Raw genomic sequence first — 25,926 nt, forward strand, 5'->3', positions numbered from 1 at the left:
TTTAGAAAAAGTTTTAAAAGGAAGATACCCAATTACCAAGAACATAAGCACAATGCTCTAGCCAACTGAGCTATAAATTTAATGTGTTTTTAAAAAAAAGGTATTTAATGTATATAAAACTTTTTGAATACTGATAATTTAAAAACGCACAAGAAAAACAAGAAAAGACACAGAACATGAAAAACTAAAGATCAAACAGGAAAAATAGCAAGAACAACTTGAAGATCAAGAAAGCACAATGAACACAAATTTCGAAAATTTAAAGGAAAATAAAAACATGCAATTGACACCAAACTTAAAATATGAATCTAAACTCAAACAGAAGACTCAAAGAAAAATTAAAAATTAATAAAGAAAAATAGTGTTTTTGAAAGGAAAATAGCAGATGCAATTCTAGTGACTCTAAACTAACAAAAATAAATTATTCCTAATCTAAGCAACAAAATAAACCGTCAGTTGTCCAAACTCGAACAATCCCCGGCAACGGCGCCAAAAACTTGGTACACGAAATTGTGATTCACAACTCCGCACAACTAACCAGCAAGTGCACTGGGTCGTCCAAGTAATACCTTACGTGAGTAAGGGTCGATCCCACGGAGATTGTCGGCTTGAAGCAAGCTATGGCTATTTTGTAAATCTTAGTCAGGAGATTAATGATAAGAGTGATTGTATTTATGAAAAATAAATAACATGAAATAAAGGGTACTTGTTATGCAGTAATGGAGAACAGGTTGAGGTTTTGGAGATGCTCTGTCTTCTGAATCTCTACTTTTCTACTGTCTTCTTCACACACGCAAGGCTCCTTCTATGGCAAGCTGTATGTTGGTGGATTACCGTTGTCAATGGCTACCATCCGTCCTCTCAGTTAAAATGGTCCAAATGCGCTGTCACCGCACGGCTAATCATCTGTCGGTTCTCACTCATGTTGGAATAGGATCCATTGATCCTTTTGCGTCTGTCACTACGCCCAGCACTCGCGAGTTTGAAGCTCATCACAGTCATCCCTTCCCAGATCCTACTCGGAATACCACAGACAAGATTTAGACTCTCCGAATCTCAAGAATGGCTGCCAATAATTCTAGCCTATACCACGAAGACTCTTATCTGAATCAGGAGGCTAAGAGATATGCACTCAGTCTAAGGTAGAACAGAGGTGGTTGTCAGGCATGCGTTCATATGTTGAGAATGGTGATGAGTGTCACGGATCATCACATTCATAAAGTTGAAGTGCGAGTGAATATCTTAGAAGAGAAACAAGCGTGATTGAATGGAAAACAATAGTAATTGCATTAATTCATCAAAACACAGCAGAGATCCTCACCCCCAACCATGGGGTTTAGAGACTCATGCCGTCAGAAATACAATATGAAATGTGTAAAATGTCATGAGGTCCAAAATAAATCTCTAAAGGTTGTTTAAATACTAAACTAGTAACCTAGGTTTACAGAAAATGAGTAAACTACGATAGATAGTGCAGAAATCCACTTCCGGGGCCCACTTGGTGTGTGCTGGGACTGAGACTTGAGCTTTACACGTGCCTAGGCTATTTTTGGAGTTAAACGCCAGGTTGTAACCTGTTTTGGGCATTTAACTCCAACTTGTAACCTATTTCTGGCGTTTAACGCCAGAATGGAACATGGAACTGGCGTTAAACGCCAGTTTACATCATTTATCTTTGTGCAAATTATGGACTATTATATATTGCTGGAAAGCCCTGGATGTCTACTTTCCAATGCAATTGAGAGCACACTGATTGGGCTTCTGTAGCTCCAAAAAATCCATTTTGAGTGCAGGGAGGTCAGAATCCAACAGCATCTGCAGTCCTTTTTCAGCCTCTGAATCAGATTTTTACTCAGGTCCCTCAATTTCAGCCAGAAATTATCTGAAATCACAGAAAAACACACAAACTCATAGTAAAGTCCAGAAATGTGATTTTTATTTAAAAACTAATAAAAATATAATAAAAAGTGACTAAAACATATTAAAAACTACCTAAAAACAATGCCAAAAAGCGTATAAATTATTCGCTCATCGCTTCCTCTCCATTCTCTAAGCCATTCCTGCCCTATAAAGCCTGAAACACTTAACACACGGATCACGGCATCGAATGGTATAAAGGAGAATTAAAATACACAAATTAAAGATCTTTAGGAAGCAAGTTTTCAACCATAGAACAAAACTAGAAAGGAATTATAAAATCATGCAATTAGTAAGAATAAGTGGGTGAAGACTTGATGAAACTACTCAATTAAACATAAAATAAACCATAAAATAGTGATTTATCAGTAGGGGAGTGTTCAAGGGCTGCCTTGATTTAATTTGACTTTAGCACAAGTGTGACATCATTTCCTGCCCAACCTTACCGGAAGCTGTTGATGCTTTCCCGCAGCAGCTTTATCAGCAGCCTCTTGCATCAATGCCCACTTTGTCTGTCTCCCTGTTGTAACTTTTTCAACTGCCTCTTTCTTCTTTGGCTGGAAAGATGATGAACTTGAGAATAATATTGTTTCTATACAAGGTGGGTGACTTTGTATTCGTCAAACTGTAGTCATACCAGCAGCAATCAGTGACATCGTGCAAGATTCAAAAGCTAAGAAAGAGATATTTTTGCCATTTTTCAAATAGTCACAAGAATCGGGAAGGTGACTTATCTACTGCATTTACTGTAAGTCAATAGATTACAAACCTAAATTGTTCAATTCTAAGAGGGAGAGTGAGTTTCATCTCTTCCTTATGCCCACAGAATTACAAACAACATATTAAGAGACATATTTGCGTATCATTTATAACCACCATATCATGGTACATTAGTTCAATGAGTAAACACTGAATAAGATTGAAAGAAAAAACTTTAAGTAAAAAATTTTTTTCTTAAGGGAATGAGAGTGTTCAAGGCCTGCCATAATTTAATTTGACTTTAGCACAGGTGTTGCATCACTTCCTGCATAACCCCACTAGATGTTGTTGATGCTTTGCCACAGCAGCCTCCTGCATCAATGCCCACTTTGCCTATCTCCCTGTTGTAACTTTTTTAGCTGCGTCTTTTTTCTTTGGCTGGCGAGATGATGAACTTGCGAGCAATGTTGTGGTATTCAAGGCGGGTGACTTTGTATTCGTCAAACTGCAGTCATACGAGCAGCAATCAGTGGCATGGCGCAAGAATTAGAAGTGACCCTTTTACCAATAGTAACGGGAATCGGGAAGGTGGCTTATCTACTGCATATACGGTAAGTCAAATGATTACAAACCTAAATTGTTCAATGCTACGAGGGTTGAGTGAGTTTCATCTCTGCCTTACATGCACAAAACTACTAACATGTCAAGCCACATTATTGCCACTCATTTATACCCACCATATCATGGTACATTAGTTCAAAGAGTATACATTGTACATGATAGACAAAAAAATAAGTAAAAAATATTTTTTTTTCTTACGGGAAAAGAAGTGTTCAAAGCCTGGCTCAATTTGATTTGACTTCAGCACAGGTATTCCATCACTTCCTACCCAACCTCACCTGATGCTGTTGATGCTTTGCCGCTACAACCATATGAGCAGCCTCTCGTATCAATGCCTACTTTGACTATCTCTCTGTTGTAACTTTTTCACCTGCCTCTTTTTTCTTTGGCTGGCGAGATGATGAACTTGCGAATAACATACTATGGTATTCAAGGTTGGTGACTTTGTATTCATCAAACTGTATCCATACCAGCAGCAATCAGTGGCATGGTGCAGGAGTCAGAAGCTGGGAATGACATATTTTGGCCCTTTTTAAAATAGTCACAAGAATCGAGAAGGTGGCTTATCTACTGTATTTATTGTAAGTCAATAGACTACAAACCTAAATTTTTCAATTCTAAGGAGAGTGAGTTTCATCTCTACCTTATGCCCACAGAACTACAAATAACATATCAAAGAACATATTTGCATATCATTTATACCCACCATATCATGGTACATTAGTTCAATGAGTAAACAATGTATAAGATTGAAAAAAATTAAGTAAAAAATATTTTTTCTTAAGGGAAGGGAAGTGTTCAAGGCCGGCCTTGATTTGATTTGACTTTAGCACAGGTGTTGCATCACTTCCTCCTCAACCTCACCAAATGCTATTGATACTTTGCCATAACAACCTTATCAACAACCTCCTGCATCAACACCCACTTTGCCTGTGTCCCTGTTGTAACTTTTTCAGTTGCCTCTTTCTTCTTTGGCTGGCGAGATAATGAACTTGTGAATAATATTGTGGTATACAAGGTGGGTGATGATGAGCGGATAATTTATACGCTTTTTGGCATTGTTTTTAGGTAGTTTTTAGTATATTTTAGTTAATTTTTATTATATTTTTATTAGTTTTTATTCAAAAATCACATTTCTGGACTTTACTATGAATTTGTGTATTTTTTGTGATTTTAAATATTTTCTAGCTGAAATTGAGGGACCTGAGCAAAAATCTAATTCAGAGGCTGAAAAAGGACTGCAGATGTTGTTGGATTCTGACCTCCCTGCACTCGAAGTGGATTTTTTGAAGCTATAGAAGCCCAATTGGTGCGCTCTCAATTGCGTTGGAAAGTATACATCCTGGGCTTTCCAGCAATATATAATAGTCTATACTTTGCCCGAGTTTTGATAACGCAAACTGGCATTTAAACGCCAACTTTCTACCCTATTCTGGCGTTGAACGCCAGAAATGACATAAAAGCTGGAGTTAAACGCCCAAACTGGCACCAAAGCTGGCATTTAACTCCAAGAAAAGTCTCTACATATGAAAGCTTCAATGATCAGCCCAAGCACACACCAAGTGGGCCCGGAAGTGGATTTCTGCATCATTTACTTAATTCTGTAACCCTAGGCTACTAGTTCATTATAAATAGGACCTTTTACTATTGTATTTTCATCTTTGGACGTTTAGTCCTTAGACCTTTATGCTTTTGTACACGTATGGAGGCTGGCCATTCGGCCATGCCTAGACTTTGTTCTTATGTATTTTCAACGGTGGAGTTTCTGCACCCCATAGATTAAGGTGTGGAGCTCTGCTTTTCCTCATGAATTAATGCAAAGTACTATTATTTTTCTATTCAATTCAAGCTTATTCTTATTCCAAGATATTCACTCGCACTTCAACCTGATGAATGTGATGATCCGTGACACTCATCATCATTGTCACCTATGAACGCGTGCCTGACAACCACTTCCGTTCTATCTGCAATAGCTTGAGTGTGTATCTCTTAGCCTCCTGGTGCACGATGCATGGTTGCCTCTCCTAAAAACAGAGCCCTCCATTCTGTGAGATCAGAGTCTTCGTGGTATAAGCTAGAATCAATTGGCAGCATTCTTGAGATCTAGAAAGTCTAAACCTTGTCTGTGGTATTCCGAGTAGGATCTGGGATGGGATGACTGTGACGAGCTTCAAACTCACGAGTGTTGGGCGTAGTGACAGACACAAAAGGATCAATGAATCCTATTCCAACATGAGTGAGAACCGACAGATGATTAGCCCTACGTAACCCGTAGCTGGACCATTTTCACTGAGAGGACAGACGGTAGCCATTGACAACGGTGATCCCCCAACATACAGCTTGCCATGGAAAGGAGTATGAATGATTGGATGAAGGCAATAGGAAAGCAAAAGTTCAAAAGGAACAAAGCATCTTCATACGCTTATCTGAAATCCCACTAATGAATTACATAAGTATTTCTATCTTATTTTCTGTTTTAACTATATTTTAATTATCAAACTCATGAACATTTGAATCCGCCTGACTGAGATTTACAAGGATGACCATAGCTTGCTTCAAGTCAACAATCTCTGTGGGATCGACCCTTACTCACGTAAGGTATTACTTGGACGACCCAGTGCACTTGCTGGTTAGTTGTGCGGAATTGCAAAAGTGTGATTGTAATTTCATGCACCAGGTGACTTTGTATTCGTCAAACTGTAGTCATACCAGCAGCAATCAGTGGCATGCCGCAAGAGTCAGAAGCTGGCAAAGAGATATTTTGGCCCTTTTTCCAATAGTCATTGGAATCAGGAAGGTGGTTTATCTACTGCATATAGTGTAAGTCAAATGATTACAAACCTAAGTTGTTCAATGTAAGAAAGTGAGTGAGTTTCATCTCTACCTCACGTCCACAGAACTACTAACATGTCAAGCCATATTATTGCCTCTCATTTATACCCACCATATCATGGTACATTAGTTCAAAGAGTATACACTGTACAAAATTGAAAAAAAAATAAGTAAAAAATATTTTTTTTCTTAAAGTAAAAGAAGTGTTCAAGGCCTCACTCGATAATTTTATTTTAAAAGAAGCAATAATTTTCATTTTTAAAAATTAACTACATAACTTATAGATTATAGATAATCTGATATTTATTTTAGGAAAAAAGACAGATAAGTCCCTGAATTTTTTAATTTTTGACAAATACATCCCTAACAAAATTTAAATACAAAAAAATCCCTGACTTTAACAAATGGAGGACAATTTAATCCTTCCGTCTATTTGTCTCTCATACACCAAATGGAACTGGCTGACGTGGTTGAAATGGTGTCCAGGTGTCCGTTACAGTGCCACGCTGGAAGGAAATAAAGTTCTAAGGACAAATAGGTCCTTGATGCTGAAAACAACGTTGTTTTGCAAAGGTATCCCTAATGAGATTTAAATTGAGTTTTCTGAAGTAACATACGCAGTAGTTGTTCATATTTGTTGATGATGGTGGTGTTGCTTATATTGATGGCCAGCGATGGAAGCTCATCAATCATGAGACAACGCGGAGGTAGTGGCAGACAACAGGAAGGCTCGGTTGTAAATGCAGCCCTATGTTCAGTGCAAGCTGGGGATGAGAAAGATAGTGTCGCTCCAAAATGCTTCTGCGGGATGTATGCCATATTTTACTTGTCGAAGACAAATACCAACCAAACAGGCTATTTTTCGGATGCCCAATCTTCAAGGTAAACTCACAATTTTTCATGTATATGGGTGAAGTTGAAAGTTTTTTTTACCAACATATTTTCATACTATCCGACTTGATTAGGTGAAACAACCATATTGTAAATTCTTTGTGTGGGTTGATGACCACATTGAAAGAATTGGGTGCATGGAGCCAACAAAAAAATTGGGTGACAATCAGAGCTTAGATGTTGAAGAACATTTTGGGAAGAAAGAATTGGAGAACAGAATGGCTGATCTAGAGCAAAGATTAATTTACCTAGAGAACAAGAAAAGCAGTAACTTCTGGGTCATAGTTATAGGCTTGATTGTTGTAGTTGTTGGTCTTTGTTTATTTAGGGTATGAAAAATATGAAAAAAAAATGTGGATTGTAGTGAATTATGTCTGTTGACTATTTTGGTTAATATGAATGAAAGAATGAAGATTTGAATTATCCATATCTTGTTGCCTTAAAACAGATATAGAATGCATGTAAATTAATGTTTATTTTCATTCAATGAACCTAAGCCAGAAACAAGCCATATATAATTAATTCGATTAACAATAATTCATCCATTCAACCTAAACCATAACATAGGAATATTGTCATACCATAACATAATAACATCTAGAAAAAGAAACTGTAGCAAGTAATCAACCCTTGGTTTCCAAAATACTAATTCGAAAGCAACTAAATTGGCTAAAAGAAAGTTTGCCAATATGTATTACAACTAAATATTGCATTAAAAAACTAATATTTGTTTCCAAAATAATTCAGGAACAAGCATGTCACTTTTTCTGGTCCTTGAAGCCTGGATTTGGTATAAACTTGAACATTCCTATTGTAGCACAACTTGTTGCTGCCAGGGTCTCCTTTGATACTTCTCCACTCGATCTTGTTGTCACACTTGTTGAAGTTGGTGGAGCAACTTGAGTCTGAGTTGTAGTTGGTGCAGGTGGCCTTTTGATTGGTTGCTTTGGCCTAAATTTAGCTGGTACTTTGGAATAAGTCTGGTTTGTTGTCTTGATTGGTGATTGGCTGAATGATGCTGCTTATGCTGGGGTTGTTTCTGTTGGTACAGCTAGTCTTGCTAGAGTTGCTGATGGGCATGGTAAGGCTTGATTTGGGACCATTGGAGTGTTGTGTGCTTGTTCACATAGAACTGCCTATTGTGTATTATGGCTAGCCTACAACATTTATAATGAAGACACATAAATCCTTTAACTTTTTTATTGAAGACACATAAATCCTTTAACTTTTCTATTGATGACACATAAATCCTTTAACATTTCTATTGAAGACACATAAATCCTTCATCATTCATAACAAAGACAACTAAATCCTCAAGTGCTTTGTTACCTCAGTCTTTGGAGCAGATTGGGATAATGGAAGTTCCACTGGTGCTTGAGTACTTGAGTTTTGGTGCTTTGGTTTCCTGGTTTTAGGCTTCCAATTAGGATTAGATGGTGCTCCCTTGCACGTCTTGTAGTTGTGACCTTTCTCGCCGCACTTGCTGCATGTTATGCGAAATGTTTTTCTTACCTTGTCCCCTTGAATCAAATCCTCTATTGGATCCTTCTTTCTTTTATGCATCTTTGGCCTACCAATCGGCCTCTTGATGGGTGGAGGTTCTGGCTTGATATAACATATTCTATGCCAATATTCTTCACTGGGAATTGGTTGGATAGAGTGTGCATAAGTCAGATGGATGGACTCCATGCAAAGCCATTTGTGCACATAATCTTCTGGCTTGTCATGCTTCTTCCTAATAGCAGCAATCGCATGAACACAAGGCATTCCTATAATTCAACAATCACATACAAGTTTAGAATACATTACTCATTTAACAAGTTTTTAATTAAAGAATAAGTAAGTCAACCTGTTAGTTGCCACATATTGCATGAACAAGTATGCTTCATCAACTTAACAGCAACTCTTGATGTCTTGCGACTCACTTCAAACCGCTTCCTCTCGTTGTCACCTATCCATTCTGCATTCCATCTGTTGCTGGGCTTAATCATTCGGCCAACTCTTTTTTGTTGTACCAGAGCAAGCTTTCCAGGATATGCTGATAGTAGAATGATATGCTTCGTCATTCTCTTCATGACATAACAGCACAACTCTTCACACATTGTAAGAATGGGCTTCACTCTGTACTTTCCTATATTGGCATTCCAGGATTCACACATATTATTTGTCAAAGAATCAACCTTCGGCCCATGGTTAAGGTAAGCCTTCACCCACACCCGAGGATCAAATCTTATAAGATACTCCCATGCTTCTTCATTAATCTTCTTAAGCTTTTCCATGGTCTCTACAAACTCATGGGGGGTTGAACATCTTGCACACTCCCAAACCACATCTCTAAGTTGTAGATCCTTAAAACGGTTGATGAAATTTTTCCACATATACATTACACAATTTTGATTTGGTGCCTCTAGCATCACCTCTTTCATTGCTTCAAGAAGATCCTGAAAGTAGCATAATATCATCTCCAAATGAACAAATACTAACTAATGCCACTGGTATGAGAAAATTGAACTAATGCAATTTATAAAATTCTAATATAATACACAAATGCAGTAATGCTAACTTAATACACAAATGATGCACAAGTGAAATCATGCTAACTAGATGCATAAAAGAACTAATACTAACTAATGCCACTGGTATGAGAAAACTGAACTAATGCAATTTATGAAATTCTAATATAATACACTAATGCAGTAATACTAACTTAATACACAAATGATGCACAAGCGAAATAATGCTAACTAGATGCATAAAAGAACTAATGCTAAATAATGCCACTGGTATTATCAAAATTGAACTAATGCAATTTAACAAATTCTAATATAATACACAAATGCACTGAAACTAACTTAATATATGAATAATGCACAAGTGAACTAATGCTAACTTGATGCATAAATGAACTAATATTAACAAATGCCACTGGTATGATGAAAATTGAACTACTGCAATTTGATAATTTCTAATAGTATACACAATGCACTAATGCTAACTAATTCTAACTAATGTGAGAAAACTGAACTAATGCTAACTAAACAAAAAATGAGAAACAGAACAAGCCTTTTTTCTGCAGTTTTAATACAAATAATCTAAATTACAAAATACAAAAAGTTAACTAGATTTCAAAATACAAGCATAATTTTATCCGAAGCATAATGAACTAGATTTCAAAATATAATCATAAACAAATAAATTACTAACTTTTTGTTGATCCGACATAAAGTTCCATCCATGCACACTTGCATTCCCAAGATCTTCTTGTAAGAGAGTTAAAAACAATTTCCACGACTCCTTTGTTTCTGATCCAACAACAGTATAAGCAATAGTATAGAAATTATTATTGGCATCTTGTGCCATCGCCAAAAGTAACTGTCCACTGAAATGCCCTTTTAAAAAGCATCTGATATGGAAAAATTTAATTTCACGTATTAACTACCGGTAAGTATACTGGGTCGCATCAAGTAATAAAACTCACTTAGAGTGAGGTCGATCCCACGAGGATTAAAGGATTAAGCAATCAATAGTTAGTTGATTATTCTAGTTAGATGATTCAATTTAGAGTGATGAGCAACAAGAAATGGAAATGACATGAAATTAAAAGAAAACAATAAAGTGCAGGGAAAGTAAATGAAGTAAAAGTAAAGTGCAGGAAAATAAAGTGCTGAAAATAAAGTGCCGGAAAGTAAAAGAGCAAGAGAAGTAAAGTGCAATGAAGTAGACAGTAAGTGCTGGAAAGTAAAATGCAAGGAATAGAAAGTATAAGAAAGTAAAGTGCAAGAAAGTAAATGACAAAAAGTAAAGATGGCAAACATAAGGGATTGGAGATGTTAATTTCTCTTGAATCAATGGGTCTCACTCCTTCTCAATCATGTAAGATAGATCCATGACGGACTGTGAGTAATTAAACCCCAATCTCTTGGTGATTTAATTTCTCTTCACATAATCAATTGCCAATCTCTTAATCTAATTGCTCATGAGAAGAGGTGAAGCTCAATTTCTACACTACAAAAAATTCTTGTTAAAACTGCGGTTTTTTTGGGTATTTACGGCGATTTGAACCGCCATTATTACCGAGAACAGCGGTTTTAGAAAGTGACGTAATTCTGGGCGCCATTCTGGTTATTACGCTGATTTTTTGAAAACCACCATTATTTTCGACTAAAGGTATTTTCTTGTTGGTTAAACTGCCATTATTTCCAGGATTAAAACGACAATTTTTGGATAGGTTAAAACGGCAGTTTGAACCACCATTATTACTCTAACAGAATAGCGTTTTCATTTGTTAAAATGATGGTTTGAACCGTCATTATTATCCTAACAGAGTGACATTTTGGTCAGTTAAAACGGCGTTTTTGAACCGCCGTTTTCACCTTGACAGAGTGACTTTTAATTGGTTAAAATGACGTTTTTGAACCGCCGTTTTAACCCTAATAGTAACATTTTTTATCATTTGAAAAGGCAGTTTTTACCCTCGTTTTTATCATGTTAAACAAATAATTTTTTTTATTAAAATTTCACAATAACCAAAAAATCATAATCCATAAACAAAATATTATATAACTCACAAACAACGTATTAAATATAATATATGATTTTTTAGTATTGGAAATCAAAAGTAATAACTCTTATACAAAGTATCAAACATAACATGATTTTTTAACTATAAATGTCTTAACATTAACTCTTAATACATAAAACTCCATATTTCACAATGCTCTGTTGCTCGCTCCAAAAGACCTACTTCCTACTTCCTACTTCCTACTTGGACTAATAAATATGGTAGGTTTTGGAGCAGCTATGTCATCCATTAGCTTCATATTATCTTGCATGCAGATGGTAAAAACCAAAGTGTCAAGTTCATATGAAAATATTGCAGCATATATACAAATCTAAAGCAGCAATTACGTAACTCAATCAAACCAAATAGAGAAGTAAGCCATCTCAAAGGAAGAAATAAGCCTAATTTGTTTAAGGTTACATACCTGGTAGAATCCCACTGCAATACCAAAATATACAGTGAAGACCTGGTTAGCTCGTTCATAAATGTGAGCCAAATGGAGATAAGATAAAAAAAAACTGAAAATTGAAAGAATTTCAGGAAAAGACATTAGAATAAAAAACCAAAAGAAACAACATCAAACAAGAGGAAATCTTCCTGGTACTTCTTGTGCATAACTTACACTCCTGATTCTGTTTGATGGACTATAGCTTTGATTTGTAATTAGCCAATTTGATTTGAAATTAGTTTGCAAAATGTGACATAGATTTAATTTATTTACAAGAAACTACACTTCAATTCCGTATCTGCTACAAGATGGTTATTATATATAGTGATAAGAGCTATACTTCATATCTGTATATATAAATATAAAGAGAGGGTAACAATCAGACTTCAAGTTGTACTAACTAGTTCATATAAAGTTGGTATTTATATATATCTGTGTGTTTTGTGTGTGTGTTGTAAAAAAGTTAATTAAGTGCATATATATTTTATATTTCTTACAGAATATTCTATGTATATATTCAATTGTATTCTTATACAAGTAAATGAATTAAAAGTATAAATAATAATAATATAGTTTACCTTTCAAATCCTGCACTTGATAAGTTAAGATTCTCCTCAAAAACTTTCTGATATCTTGAAGCAGCAAAAATTAAGCTATTCACATGCTTGCCTATTTATTATAGGAAGTTAGTTTAGTAATTACATAGGTAATTGCTATTCATAATCTCTTTTTCTCCTTAAATTACTATTAGTATTATCATCATTATACTTACATAGTAAGAGAAAATCTTCCTGGTACTTCTTGTGCGTAACTTGTATGTGTTTTGTGTGTGTTGTAAAAAAGTTAATTAAGTGCATATATATTTTATATTTCTTACAGAATATTCTATGTATATATTCAATTGTATTCTTATACAAGTAAATGAATTAAAAGTATAAATAATAATAATATAGTTTACCTTTCAAATCCTGCACTTGATAAATTAAGATTCTCCTCAAGAACTTTCTGATATCTTGAAGCAGCAAAAATTAAGCTATTCACATGCTTGCCTATTAATATAGGAAGTTAGTTTAGTAATTACATAGGTAATTTCTATTCATAATCTCTTTTTCTCCTTAAATTACTATTAGTATTATCATCATTATACTTACATAGTAAGAGGAAATCTTCCTGGTACTTCTTGTGCGTAACTTGTACTCTTGATTGCTTTCAATTCCTAAAGAATGCCAAGAATAAAATCCTTATTTACCACTTCCAATAAAATGCTTATTTCAATTCCTAAAGAATGCCAAAAATTCTAACGAAGCTTTAATGCCAATTAGTCAATTATGTAGAATATATTTAATGATTGATATATAGAATATATTTTTAATTGTGACTATTGAAATGTTTCGTGGGAAGTATATAGAATCTTCCAGGCCAATATATTTTTAATTGTGACATGAGAAATAACTAACATTGCCTTCATTCCTAATTCTTGATTGATAACCAATTTGGTTGGTTTGACTAATGATAATGATTTAAAGTTAAAATTGGTAACTCTGTCCTTTCTTCCCTTGATCCACTCCCAGATTTTTCAAAATAATTTCTGCTCTTCCTAATAGAGGAACACAATAAACATATTCCACGACTAATTTCAAACTAATTTCATTAGATCCAAGAGGAATGGAGGTAGGAGGCATATGTCTACTATCCTGCTGTTATGGTCATAAACACTATATTTGCCCAAGGGAGACTTGTTTTCACTACAAGAGTAACTAATAATAGCTTAGGGTTTCATTGTCTGACTACATTTCCTCTATTTTAATTCCGCTCATTTGATCATAAACATAAAGAAATCAAGAAACAAATCTCAAAATTATATATATATGTATGAGGGAAGAAATAGACACCAACCTTTGATTAGCCTTTCAACCCTCTCAAAATTTGCATCGTTAAAAGCAGGTGTTGTTATCTCTATCTCTTCTGGATTTGTACCATCAACAACTCTAAAAGCAAACACCAAATTAAGAGAAGCTTACCATCAACTTGCATATAGATTCTGAATCATGATTAGTTCAAACAGGAGAAGATCAGATAAATAAATACCTTGCTTTTGCCTTGTTTGTGGAAGGTGAGAGTGAGAGGTATGAATATATATGAATATGATTTCATGACCGTTGCCCGAAAGACTTCACAATTCTAGGAATAATAAATAGAATAACAATTTATTTGAATTAGGTGTAGAATGTTCTTGAAATTACAATTTGTCTCGAACACAAACATCATCAACCCAATATATCTCTCGTCTCACCGAGGTTATTCGTTGAATTGGGGGAGTTAAAAGTTGAAAATATAGTAGACATGCAAATATAGCTTGTTAGGAGCTGTTGGTAAATTAATATAGACAATTTTCAAGAACCAAAAATCATAAAAGCAAACAACATTAAGATAACAAAAGAAACAAGTGGAGGAAAAAGAATCTTATGTACCATCAACAACTTCTCCATATCTTGAAAATGCCTCCCTCAAACCTTGCTCATCAGTAGAATATGAAACACCTGCAACAGAGGAAATGTTAATATGTATCTATCCATATATCAATATCTATTATATTATTAGTATCAGCTACATTACACCAAAAATAAAACATGATGGATGCAACTTATAAGGTATTTCAAACTTCAATGCACCTCCAATGAACAGTTTTGAGCTTGGAGCAGATGACATGCACCGTATTGCCTGGAGAATAGATGGGGATGAGAGCAATTCTGAACTGATCTGCTTGTTTGCAGCATTTCTGAGTAAATTCCCAATTCGACCAAAGAAAGCCATCGTTGGAACCTGAAGTAAACCATAAACCTTGATTATTATTATGTTCTATATATGGTATTTCAACATCAAAAAACCAGATTGCCGACACATATGAGACGAAAACAAAGAAGTGCAGAAAGAAAAATTAGCCAAATTATTTACTTCAGCTTGTTACACTCAAACTATATAAAATCATTTCATTGTTCTTGTCCTAATCAATAACATAAATTCAAAAGCCAGCCATCTTTAACGCTTTCATTACCTAACTATTAGTTTCAGAGAGCTATCTATCAATCAAATGTCAAGCTCCTTGATCAAACCCTTGCAATAACCAATGAAATAAAACCAGCGGATTGAAAACCAAAACGAAAAGAGATATATCAATATCATAGGTAGCATAGCAAGATAATTCTCAACTTGTCAAGTGCCGGGGAAGTAATACAAATAAACAACAATAAATTGAATCGGAAGATGAAGAAAGAACAAGGCGGAGATTAAAAAAAATATAAACGAGAGCAGCACAGTGAAGAAGAAAAAGAAGAGAATTGGAGCCTGGGAGAGTACCTTTGTAAAGTGCTAAAACTCTAAGTAGAGATATTTTTAACCTTTGCTGGAAATTGAAATTGAATTGAATGGGTTTATGTAAATGAAATTCAGAACCAAAAATCCTACGTGGAGACCTGGGGAAAAGAACCGATATCAACCCTTGATTTCGGTTCGAGAATCTGCAGCCGTCGATGCTAGTAATTTGTGTGTTTCATTTGGGCCTCCGTAAGAGATGGAGAAAGCAGGGAAAAAGGAATTTGTTCAATTTTTATCTTTATCTTTATAGTAATAGTAATAATAATAGTAATACAAATACAAATGGAGAGTTAACATTGAGTCTGAGAATTTATTTGCATAGATGTCGTCACTAAAAATTTTTAGATTTATATTTATAAATTATAAATTATTATTTGCTTAGATTGTTATTTTCAAATTTTAAATTATTTGTTTGAGTGGTTATATTTAAGTTGTTATTTTTTTAATTTTAAATTATTTTATTTAAGTTGTTATTTTTTAAATTTTAACACTATTTTTTAAATTTTTATTGATTTTTTTTCAAAAATTGCAGCTACATATGTAAATTTAAATATATTTAGAATTTTAAAAATTGTTAATATATTTATTTCTTTATCTACAAATTTAATTCAAATTTAAATTAAAGTCAATCAAATTTAAAAAATGTTAGCTATGAGTCAACTATAAAAGTATAAGTTATGAGATATGTGTAACACTACGATTCAAAGTACATCAAACCCTTTCTTTACATACATTCAAAATCTAAAATTTCCCTACTTATTCCAATGACTGGTATTCACAAAATCGCAAAAATCAATCCTACAATCGATAATTTGTATATACGTATACGAGTGATACGGTTATGAACACTACCAAATTACGGAAATTCTTCATTGCCATACTCAATTGAGATGGTTTGGCTCGATGAAGACGTGAGTTTTCTACTAATATTTTTTTATTTTATTTTAAATTTATATTATTTATATTTTAAAGTTGTTTGTTTATCCCTATCTAATTATTTTTTTATTTTTGTTTATCAATTTTAGGGAGGAAAAATACACGCCTCGGTTAAGAGGGCTTTTGTGTCTCGATTCGTAAATTTGCTAAAGAAAGGAATATCTTACCAAATAAGATATGTTGGTGTTGGACTCAATGAGAGTAACTTCAAGACTACACATCATGAGTATGTTGTTAATTTAAACCAACGTACGGATGTGCACAAACTTCCAGTATCATCAAGTATTTCACGATATGGATTTAATTTTGTGAGTTTTGACACTCTCAATACTCTTGGGTACGATTACACCTACTTAGTTGGAAAGTTTATTATTTTAGAAAAAGTATAATTTATTTATAAATTTATTTATTTTATTGATAATTTCGGCTGTGTTTTTTTTTTAACAAACTTATTGACAACAATTTTTTTTATTTTAAATTATTTCAGATATTGTTGGATATCTTACTAGAATTGGGAGTAAGAGGATTCTTGAAAAGGATGGTAAATCTACCAAGTACACTGTTAATGAATTAGAGATCGATGATGGGTAATCATATATTTATTTTTATAAATCTAAAAATTTTGATATTTTCATCTTTTTAAATTGTTATTTTAATTTATTTTGTTATGAATATTTTTATTAATATTATTAATAGGAAACAAACGTTTTTATTCAAAGACAACGTTTTTTGAAAAAAGGCAACGTTTTTTTATTAATAATATTTAAATTTTTTGAAATATGTAACAAACGTTTTTATTCAAAGACAACGCTTTTGAAAAAAAGGCAATTCGTTTTTTTATTAATAGCATTTAAATTTTTTGAAAAATCACTTCAGATTGATTTTGAAAAAAAGTATTTAAATCTTTTTTTAAATAGAATTTTGATAGAAAGCATTCTTTCCGTAGTTAGTTTTTTATGAGTTTAAAATAATTAATAAACTAATTATTAATTTTTTTAAATTGTGTTTGACGTTTTAATTTTATTGTTAATTTTTAAATTTTAAAATATAAAATATATATATAATTTGATATTATTTTATTGGTAGTTACTTTTTTAGTTGTAATTATTTTTTGTTTATTTTGTTATAAAAAGTATATTTAACATTAAACATTCTATTTGGCATAGAAAAATAATAAAGTGTTTAAATCTTTTTTTAAATAGAATTTTAATAGAAAGCATTCTTTCCGTAGTTAGTTTTTTATGAGTTTAAAATAATTAATAAACTAATTATTAATTTTTTTAAATTGTGTTTGACGTTTTAATTTTATTGTTAATTTTAAAATATAAAATATATATAATTTGATATTATTTTATTGGTAGTTACTTTTTTAGTTGTAATTATTTTTTGTTTATTTTTTATAAAAAGTATATTTAACATCAAACATTCTATTTGGCATAGAAAAATAACGAAGTATGCACTTTTTGGCAACTATGCACATGAATTAAATATTTTTTTGGGATCTGGCAATAAGGATGGAGCTGTTGTCGTCTTACAATTTGTTAGAGTGAAGTTATATAACAGTAATATTTATCCATAATTATGTGAATTTTTATATGTGAGCTTTTACTCATTTTTTATGTGAGCTTTTCGATAATAGTGAGTTTTTACTCATTTTGTATTAAATTAAATTTTTCAGGAAAAATTGTTTTACAGAATTTCATGTATGACACAAAGATGTTCTTCAATCTTGAAGAAGCAAATGTCATCCAATTTAAAAATAGGTGGGTATATATTTTTTTCAATTCTTTAGTTTAATATTATGTGTTATCTAACGTCGTTTTTTCGCTTTATTTATCTAGCTTTGTAAGATTTGAAGAGTTTAGGGGTAATATCGGCGAAATTCCAAATGAGGCTGCATTCTTAAAAATTTATCAAGGCAAAACCATTGAGCATTTAAAAGAATTAGATACGGTAATTTTTTTCTGTAAAAAAGTTGAGGAAAAAAGTAATTTAAATCTGTTATACATTGAATTTTTTTTTTAATTTAAAGTTTAATTACAATGGATTAGATATTGAATAAATCTATGTTTAACTTTTTTTTATGCTATTTTTTTATTATTATTAAGCATGTACCAAATAAAGTTGGGTGTCATTGATGACTCTGAGTGTGCATGTTTCGTAATCTTTGACAAGGAGAAAAAACAAGTTTTGGGAAAGAGCTGTGTAGAGATACTTGATCCACTCCTATTGGTAAGATCTAACCAATATTTATTTCTAAAAACATTAGTAAAGATATTTTTAATGGTAATTTTTATGTTATTTATTATTAATATATTATGTAATACCCTGTAGAAAGGAGATCTATCGGAAACACCTACACTTTTGCTCAACCTAATTGAAAAGACCTTCCTCTTCATCGTTGAAGTTCAAATATCTGATAATCTACATTTTTCACCTTCTTATAAAGTTAAGAATATAACTGATAATGTGGACCTCATAAATAAATTCAAAAAAGCTCACTCTATTCAAATTGTGCATATAGTTATAACTGTACTTTCTATTAAAAATAGGTTTATTTTTCTCTTTCTTGGTCATTAGTAGTATCTAATTTATAAATAATAATTAATAACTAATTATAATTTTAAGATGTTGACTACACCAGTGGTTTGCTTCCAACTTCAAAGGCATCTTCAATTATTGAAGGGGAAAAAATCGAATGTGATAAGGTATTTGTTCAAAAAATTAATTTTTTGTTTGTTTGTTTTCTCAAAGTTAGATCTTTATTTTATTCAAAAAATATTATTGAGATAAAATCAAATGTGAGAAGGAAGTCTTTAATTTAACGTAGTATTTTGTACATAATTTATTGCTTGAATTCTCCAATGAAGTTGCGGACAATGATGAATTCAAAGTGTTGGAAAATGCTATTACACCAACCAAGCGACTATCCTCGGAGTCAGAAGATTCGAAGGTGCAAGGAGATACCTCAACTTGCAAGAAGATCAAGATTGAGAATGAAACTTGAGAATTTAGATACACATGTTTTGGAATCCCTTTTAGAGTCTATCTAATAGAATAATACCAAGCATATGTTTGTTTTGGTGGAAATATTGTCTTTTCTTAAGTTGTTATTTTTCTTTTGATTCTTTTCGATTTTTATGTTTGGAATTTAGAATTTTTTAAAATATAAATTGAAGTTATTTGGTTATTACTTGTGGTTTTATTTTTAATTCGATTCACATTGTTGATATTCTGTTAACTTCTAATTTAGTATTTAATGTCATAAAGTTACAAATTTCTCATATGAATTATTGTTGATACAATTAAGTTAGTTATTAATTTTTAATGTGTACCTATTTTAAAAAAATCTAATTATAATTTCTAATTAAAGTATTATGTTTAAAATTTTAAATTTAAATTCAAATAATTTTTTTTTGAATTTTTAAATAAGCAATTGGGTTTGAGAATATTTTTTTAAATTTTATATAATTTATAAGCTACTATGCTAATTACAAAAGATTATATTAAAGTAAATAGAATTATCAGTCTTATTAAAATGTGAGGTTATTTATACTATTTAAAAGAAAATTTTAATTTGACATTCTTCTATACTTAATTCTATTTCTAATTTTGTTCCGAAAAAATTGAATTAATTTAGAAAATTTTATTTAAAAATTTAAAATATGTACTAGCTAATTAGGAAACTCTATTTAAAAATTTAAAATTTGAAATTCTAATACTAATTCCCAATTAAGTGACGTCTTAACCATTTCAATTTTTAAATTTAAATTTTTTTACTTGCCATATTTATAAATTTTCTCTTTACTCAATTTACATTATTTCTACACAATAGAAGTACTTTCATTTTTTTTCTCTTTTTGAATATTTTTTCTAAATTTATATAATTTATAAGGTTATTAATTTTTAGATTGTATTTAATTTTATTTATTTTTATCGACAAATAATAGGATTAATACTATTTATGATGAAACTAATAAAAATCATTTTTTATGTCTTATCAAGCGCATGTTAATGTAGAGTTGCAACAAGTCAAATGCTATCAAATATTTGTTCAAGTACGTGAATAAAGGTCCAGACAAGGTAGCAGTTGGAGTTACAAAGGAAGCTTCCAGTGGAGAGTATGCTCAGGTTATTGATGAGATCAAACAATTTTATGATTGCAGATATTTGTCTGCATGTGAGGCTGTGTGGAGAACTTTAACTTATGATATTCATCAGAGGTGGCCTTCAATGATGAGATTAACTTTTCATTTGTCTGGAGAGTAAAATATCATCTTTAAAGATGATGACAATCTTGAGGAAATCGTGGAAGAAGAGTAAGAAAAATGTACGATGTTCTTAGCATGGATGGAGGCCAATAAAAAATTTGAATCAGGTCACATTTTGACATATGCTGAGTTTCCAAATTAATTTGTTTATGATAGAGAAGCAAGGGGAATGACATCTACGTAAAAGAGGGTATTCTATCGGGAGGTTAAACTATGTTCCACCGGGTACAGGTGATATTTATTATATGAGAACTTTGTTAGCTGTTCAGAGAGGTTGCACAACATATGAGTCTATTAGGACAGTTAATGAAATTACATATTATAGCTTCCAAGATGCTTGCTATTCCATGGGACTACTGTGCGATGATAGAGAATTCATTACAGCTATTAATGAGGTAGCTAAACTTGCATCTGGTCATCAATTGAGAAAATTATTTGCGATGCTACTGATATCTAATAGTATTAGCAACCCAGAGCATGTTTGGAATACAACTTGGACATTATTAGCTGATGTAATACTATATGAGAGGAGAAAAGCTTTGAAAAACCAAGGTATTTTACTATATTTTTTTTATATCAAGATTGTATTCTCTTATTATTTTTATTTTTATTAATAATATTAATAATTTTATTTTAGAATTACTTATTAAATATTTCATAAGACCACCATGTGCTTTTGCTAGGACTAAACATGACTGATGACGAATTGAAAAATCTCTGCCTTATTGAGAATGAGATGATACTCAACAGCAATGCGAGATCTTTAAGAGACTATCAATCAATGCCATATCCTGAGATGTCTGATGTTCGCCTTTTTCAGAATAAGCTAATAGAGGAGGAGTTAGCATATGACACAAATGAGTTGACTCATACAAACTTATATATGAAACAAAAGATGACTCATGAGCAAAGGTTAGTATTCGACGAGATACTCAATGCTGTTATTACAGACTTTGGTGATTTTTACTTTGCTTTTGAGCATGGTGGGTGTGGTAAGACATTTATTTGGAATGGACTTTCTTCTGCTATTTGGTCTAGAGGAAAGATTGTTTTAAATGTCGCATCTAGTGGAATTGCGTCTTTACTCCTACCTGGTGGCAGAACGGCTTATTCTAGATTTTCAATACCCATTACAATTACTGATGAATCTACTTGCAACATCAAGCATGGCAGTTTGAAGGCTGAGCTACTCATCCAAAGTAGTTTAATAATTTGGGATGAAGCTCCAATGCTCAATAAAATGTGCTTTGAAGCACTTGATCAGATGCTCAGGGATCTTATATCAGTTACCGATCAACATAAGACACATTAACCATTTGGTGGTAAGGTTGTTGTTCTAGGAGGTGATTCCAGACAGATACTTCCAGTGTTCCGAAAGGGAGTAGACCCGACATATTAACATCAGATATTAGCTCATCCCATCTGTGGTCGTTTTGTAAGGTTCTGAAACTGCACACAAACATGAGGCTTCTAATGTCTTCTTCAGATCAAGATGAAGGTGAAATGAAGAGATTTCCTAATTGGATACTTGATATTGGAAATAGAAATATTGGTTCTGTTGTTGGTGATGAATCAGAAATTGAAATTCCAAATGATCTATTGATTACAACTACTGATGATCCTCTCTCTCATTTGGTAGACTTTTCATATCCAAATTTGTTGCAAAACATGTCATATTACAGGTATTTTTAGAGTAGGGCAATTCTTGCACCCACGCTTGAGAGTGTCGAGAAGGTAAACGATTTTGTATTGACAATCTTTCCAGGGATGGAAAAGGAGTACTTGAGTTTTGACACAACATGTCAAGCTGATGAGAATGAAGATGTACAATAAGAGTGGTTCATACCAGAGTTCCTAAATGACATCAAATGTTCAGGACTACCCAATCACAAGTTGACTTTGAAGCTAGGAGTCGTTGTAATGCTACTGCGAAACATAGACCAGACTTCAGGTTTATACAACGGGACAAGATTAATAGTTAACGAACTTGGCAGCAACATAATTGGAGCGATGGTAGTGACTGGTAGAAATATTGGAGATAAAGTATACATTCCAAGAATGAATTTGATCCCTTCAGATTCAGGATTTCCATTTAAGTTCCAACGGAGACAATTTCCATTAACAGTATGCTTTGCAATGACCATTAACAAGAGTCAGGGTCAATCATTATCACATGTAGGACTTTACTTGCCAAAATTAATATTCATCTATAGACATCTTTATGTTATTTTGTCAAGAGTTAAGAGTCGCAGTGGCTCAGGGTTTTAATTCTAGACGAAGACGGCAATCCAAAGTCATCAACAATAAATGTCGTGTTCAAAGAATTTTTAATAATATTTAGGTAAGAATAATATTATTTTTATTTTAATAGCATGTTATGATTTACACTTTTGTATAAATATTTACTGTAGATATAACTAATTTATCTATTACTTTGTTTTCATATTTGAGATGAAATGTGTAACAAGGAGCACAACATCATATGCCAATTGCTTTTCTAATGAAGTTAGTAAGATATTAGGTTGTCGATAAATTTTTATTAGCCTTTTGATATAAAATTTAGTGTAAAATTGACATGTTATTATTACAGTTATATATGTTCTTATTTTGTTCATGTCTCCCTCCTTATGGTTCAAGAATATTATAGACTTCAAACTCTTCTATTTGCTTTTTTACTTTGAAAAAAGATAAAACAGCATATTCAGTACGTTTATTATATAATGACGATGATCGTGTTATACTAAACTCAAAAAATTTATGGTTATAAAATATTATTTTTAATTTAACATGTCAAATTTAAATACAAGCTCGTGCATCGCACGGGTTTAACACTAGTTTTCAAATATAGTAGACATGCATTTGACTTTCACATTACCAGTTGGTTCCATCCCTCCACTTTTGTTAGTATCTGGCTTCAATAAAGTAGCAGCTTCCCATGAGAGAGATGTGATTATTTCCATCCAAACATTTTCACCATTGTCTTCAACAGGTAGGTTTTTGACCTGTAACAACTGAGCCACCAATGCCCTAAAAGGTCCATCTACTACATTCTTCATTACCTTCTTCTGCTCCTCACTTGTCCTATCCTTGTGGCGATGCTCTCCACTTCCAAAACTATTTGAATTGCACAAATATCCCCACTCACCAATGGCATTCCCATTTCCATCGTTGTCTTCATCATCTTCATCAACAAAAAAAGTTTCTCGCTCGTCTTCTGCATCTTCTGGTTCAGGAGGGAGCCAGAGAATTCCATTATTCTCAAAATCAACAGGTTCAGCATCAACAATAAAGTTAATAAATTACAAGTGTCACAACAGAATACTAATACACATACATTTGGGAACTTACAAACAGGCCTTCTTTAAGCATAAGTTGCTTTGCAGTTTCTATAGCTTCTTCACTTGATATCTGCCAATTTAAACATATCTCAAGAGTTAACAAAACATAAAATGCATCATTTTTTTAGTCTTATTCCCAATTCAAACATATTGAATGCTCGTGTAACTTTTAAGGCAAATACTACTAAAAGGTATTCATGAATCACAACATTTTATCAACTCTTGAATAAAGCTTACTTGATGATTTTATCGAGAAGATTGACTTCCTATACACTACGGACAAAGCCTGCACCACCCTGGATCTTGTGTGGACCTACACATTAATAATGACAAATTGTAAATCACTGGGTACTAAAAATAAAGTTGTGGACCTTAACCTTGAGGACTTCTAATAAATAAATAACCTTTTTTAAAAAAATACAAGTCATTATCACAAAAGAGGTTGTAACTCACCAGGTTTTTCTCCTAAGAGCACTGGACTTTCAGTTAGTTCCATACCAATCAACGACCAAAAGTCAAAAGAAAAATAATAACAAGAAAATAACACCATGATTATAGCAGAAATTATCTTCTGCAAATGTATCTAAAGAACAGTTAACCTTTATGTTGGAATTTTTCTCTTTCAGATATTTCCCTGCACCAGTGATGGTACCACCAGTACCTATCCCGCATACAAGCATGTCGACTTTTCCTTCCGAACCTTTCCATTTTTCTGGGCCAATAGTTTGATAATGTATTTGTCACAAGAACAAAATTGATCACCCAAAATTGGCAAGAATCAGTTGTACTAAAATGTACTAAAAACAGAACAACGTCTCAAAATCTTTTGACTATAGTTGAATCACGAAAGACTAAAACTAGCACATTCTTCTAAAATTGTGCATTAATGAATTCATATATCGACTCCAGTAAAGAATCTCATCTATCTATCATAATCAAATAAACAAATTTCCTAAAACAAAAGCAGAAAAAAAGACTGTTGTAAGCGAATCTTAATAGACTTCTCCATCGCGGTCCTCTTTCTCCTTATCACATCGATTGGATTCTAAACTTCGTCTATTTAATTAACGATTCACAGAAAACATAAAAGGAGATAAAATAAGAAATTGAAAATCACAATCAGCATATCCGCAATAAGTGAAAGACATGAAGAAGGAAGAATAGAAACAGAGAAATCAAAGTACGGAACCATTTCGCGACGAATCTCTGACCGAGGATGCCGTCGAACATTTTGGTAGATCTGATTTACTGGCACGACTTAGTGAGCAAGCATTCACTATTTTTTTCTACTAGATCATAAACTAGATCTAAAAGTATGAAGTGAGAGAAAAAATAAAAAGAAGAAGATGAAATAAATTACCTATTGGAAGTGACAGAGAAGGCACAACCAAATCGCAGAGCTCGTTGAAGGCAACATCAACGACATTGTTTGCAGCGGTGACGCCGGCGAGGAGATGAGTTGCAATGGGTGGCAGAAAAGAGATGAATGAGAGAGGTGGAAGATGAACAGCGACAAGAGATTAGGGTTCATCATTCACATCACTCTCCCCTTCTCAAATGCAACACTAATCACTTTCAGATCCATCACCTCCTCAGTTTAAAACACATAAAAAGGGAAAAAAAAAAGAAAATGACTGTCAAAAGAATTGAACATTACGACAGACACTAAAACTGCCAAAATTAGCCAAAAAATGGCAGTTTTATGGACATGCCATAATAATATTGCCATTTTAATCAAGATTTTTGGTAGTGCTAATCCAAAAGCCACACAACCCTTAAGACCTCAACTCAAAGAGGTTATATCTCACATACCAACTAAGAGTGTATTGATCAGAAGGATTATGAGACAAGAGCCTTAAACTGAATTTCATGATCCCTTTCTCAAGGCTCACATGTAATTCAAGTAGTTCCAATCCCTCTCTCGGTAGTAATTGGATCTATAAAGCACACAGACTCTTTCTTAGATAAACAAATATGATTTCTAATCTCATACTACATAATTCCAAAGACCCCAATATTAGAGCGGTTATATGTTAC

The 25,926-nt window shown here is 32.7% G+C and overlaps 1 protein-coding gene and 1 long non-coding RNA gene across 2 annotated transcripts; both read right to left on the bottom strand.

Moving 5' to 3' along the window:
* Positions 1 to 8,096: 8,096 nt before the first annotated feature.
* Positions 8,097 to 10,320, bottom strand: LOC107639411 (uncharacterized). Its single transcript, XM_021121258.2, has 4 exons — positions 10,165 to 10,320; positions 8,810 to 9,401; positions 8,290 to 8,729; positions 8,097 to 8,117 (listed from the first exon to the last, which is right to left on the bottom strand). Exons 1-4 carry the CDS (start codon positions 10,318 to 10,320, stop codon positions 8,097 to 8,099), a joined length of 1,209 nt encoding a protein of 402 aa, XP_020976917.1.
* A 4,113-nt stretch (positions 10,321 to 14,433) lies between these two features.
* Positions 14,434 to 23,961, bottom strand: LOC148568510 (uncharacterized). Its single transcript, XR_015880605.1, has 4 exons — positions 23,886 to 23,961; positions 23,599 to 23,774; positions 14,642 to 15,502; positions 14,434 to 14,509 (listed from the first exon to the last, which is right to left on the bottom strand). It is a non-coding gene; the product is annotated as an uncharacterized LOC148568510 (long non-coding RNA).
* Between the last annotated feature and the right edge of the window lie 1,965 nt (positions 23,962 to 25,926).

Source organism: Arachis ipaensis, chromosome B4 (genome assembly GCF_059453495.1).
Source record: "Arachis ipaensis isolate K30076 ecotype BB chromosome B4, ASM5945349v1, whole genome shotgun sequence".
NCBI lineage: Eukaryota > Viridiplantae > Streptophyta > Magnoliopsida > Fabales > Fabaceae > Arachis > Arachis ipaensis.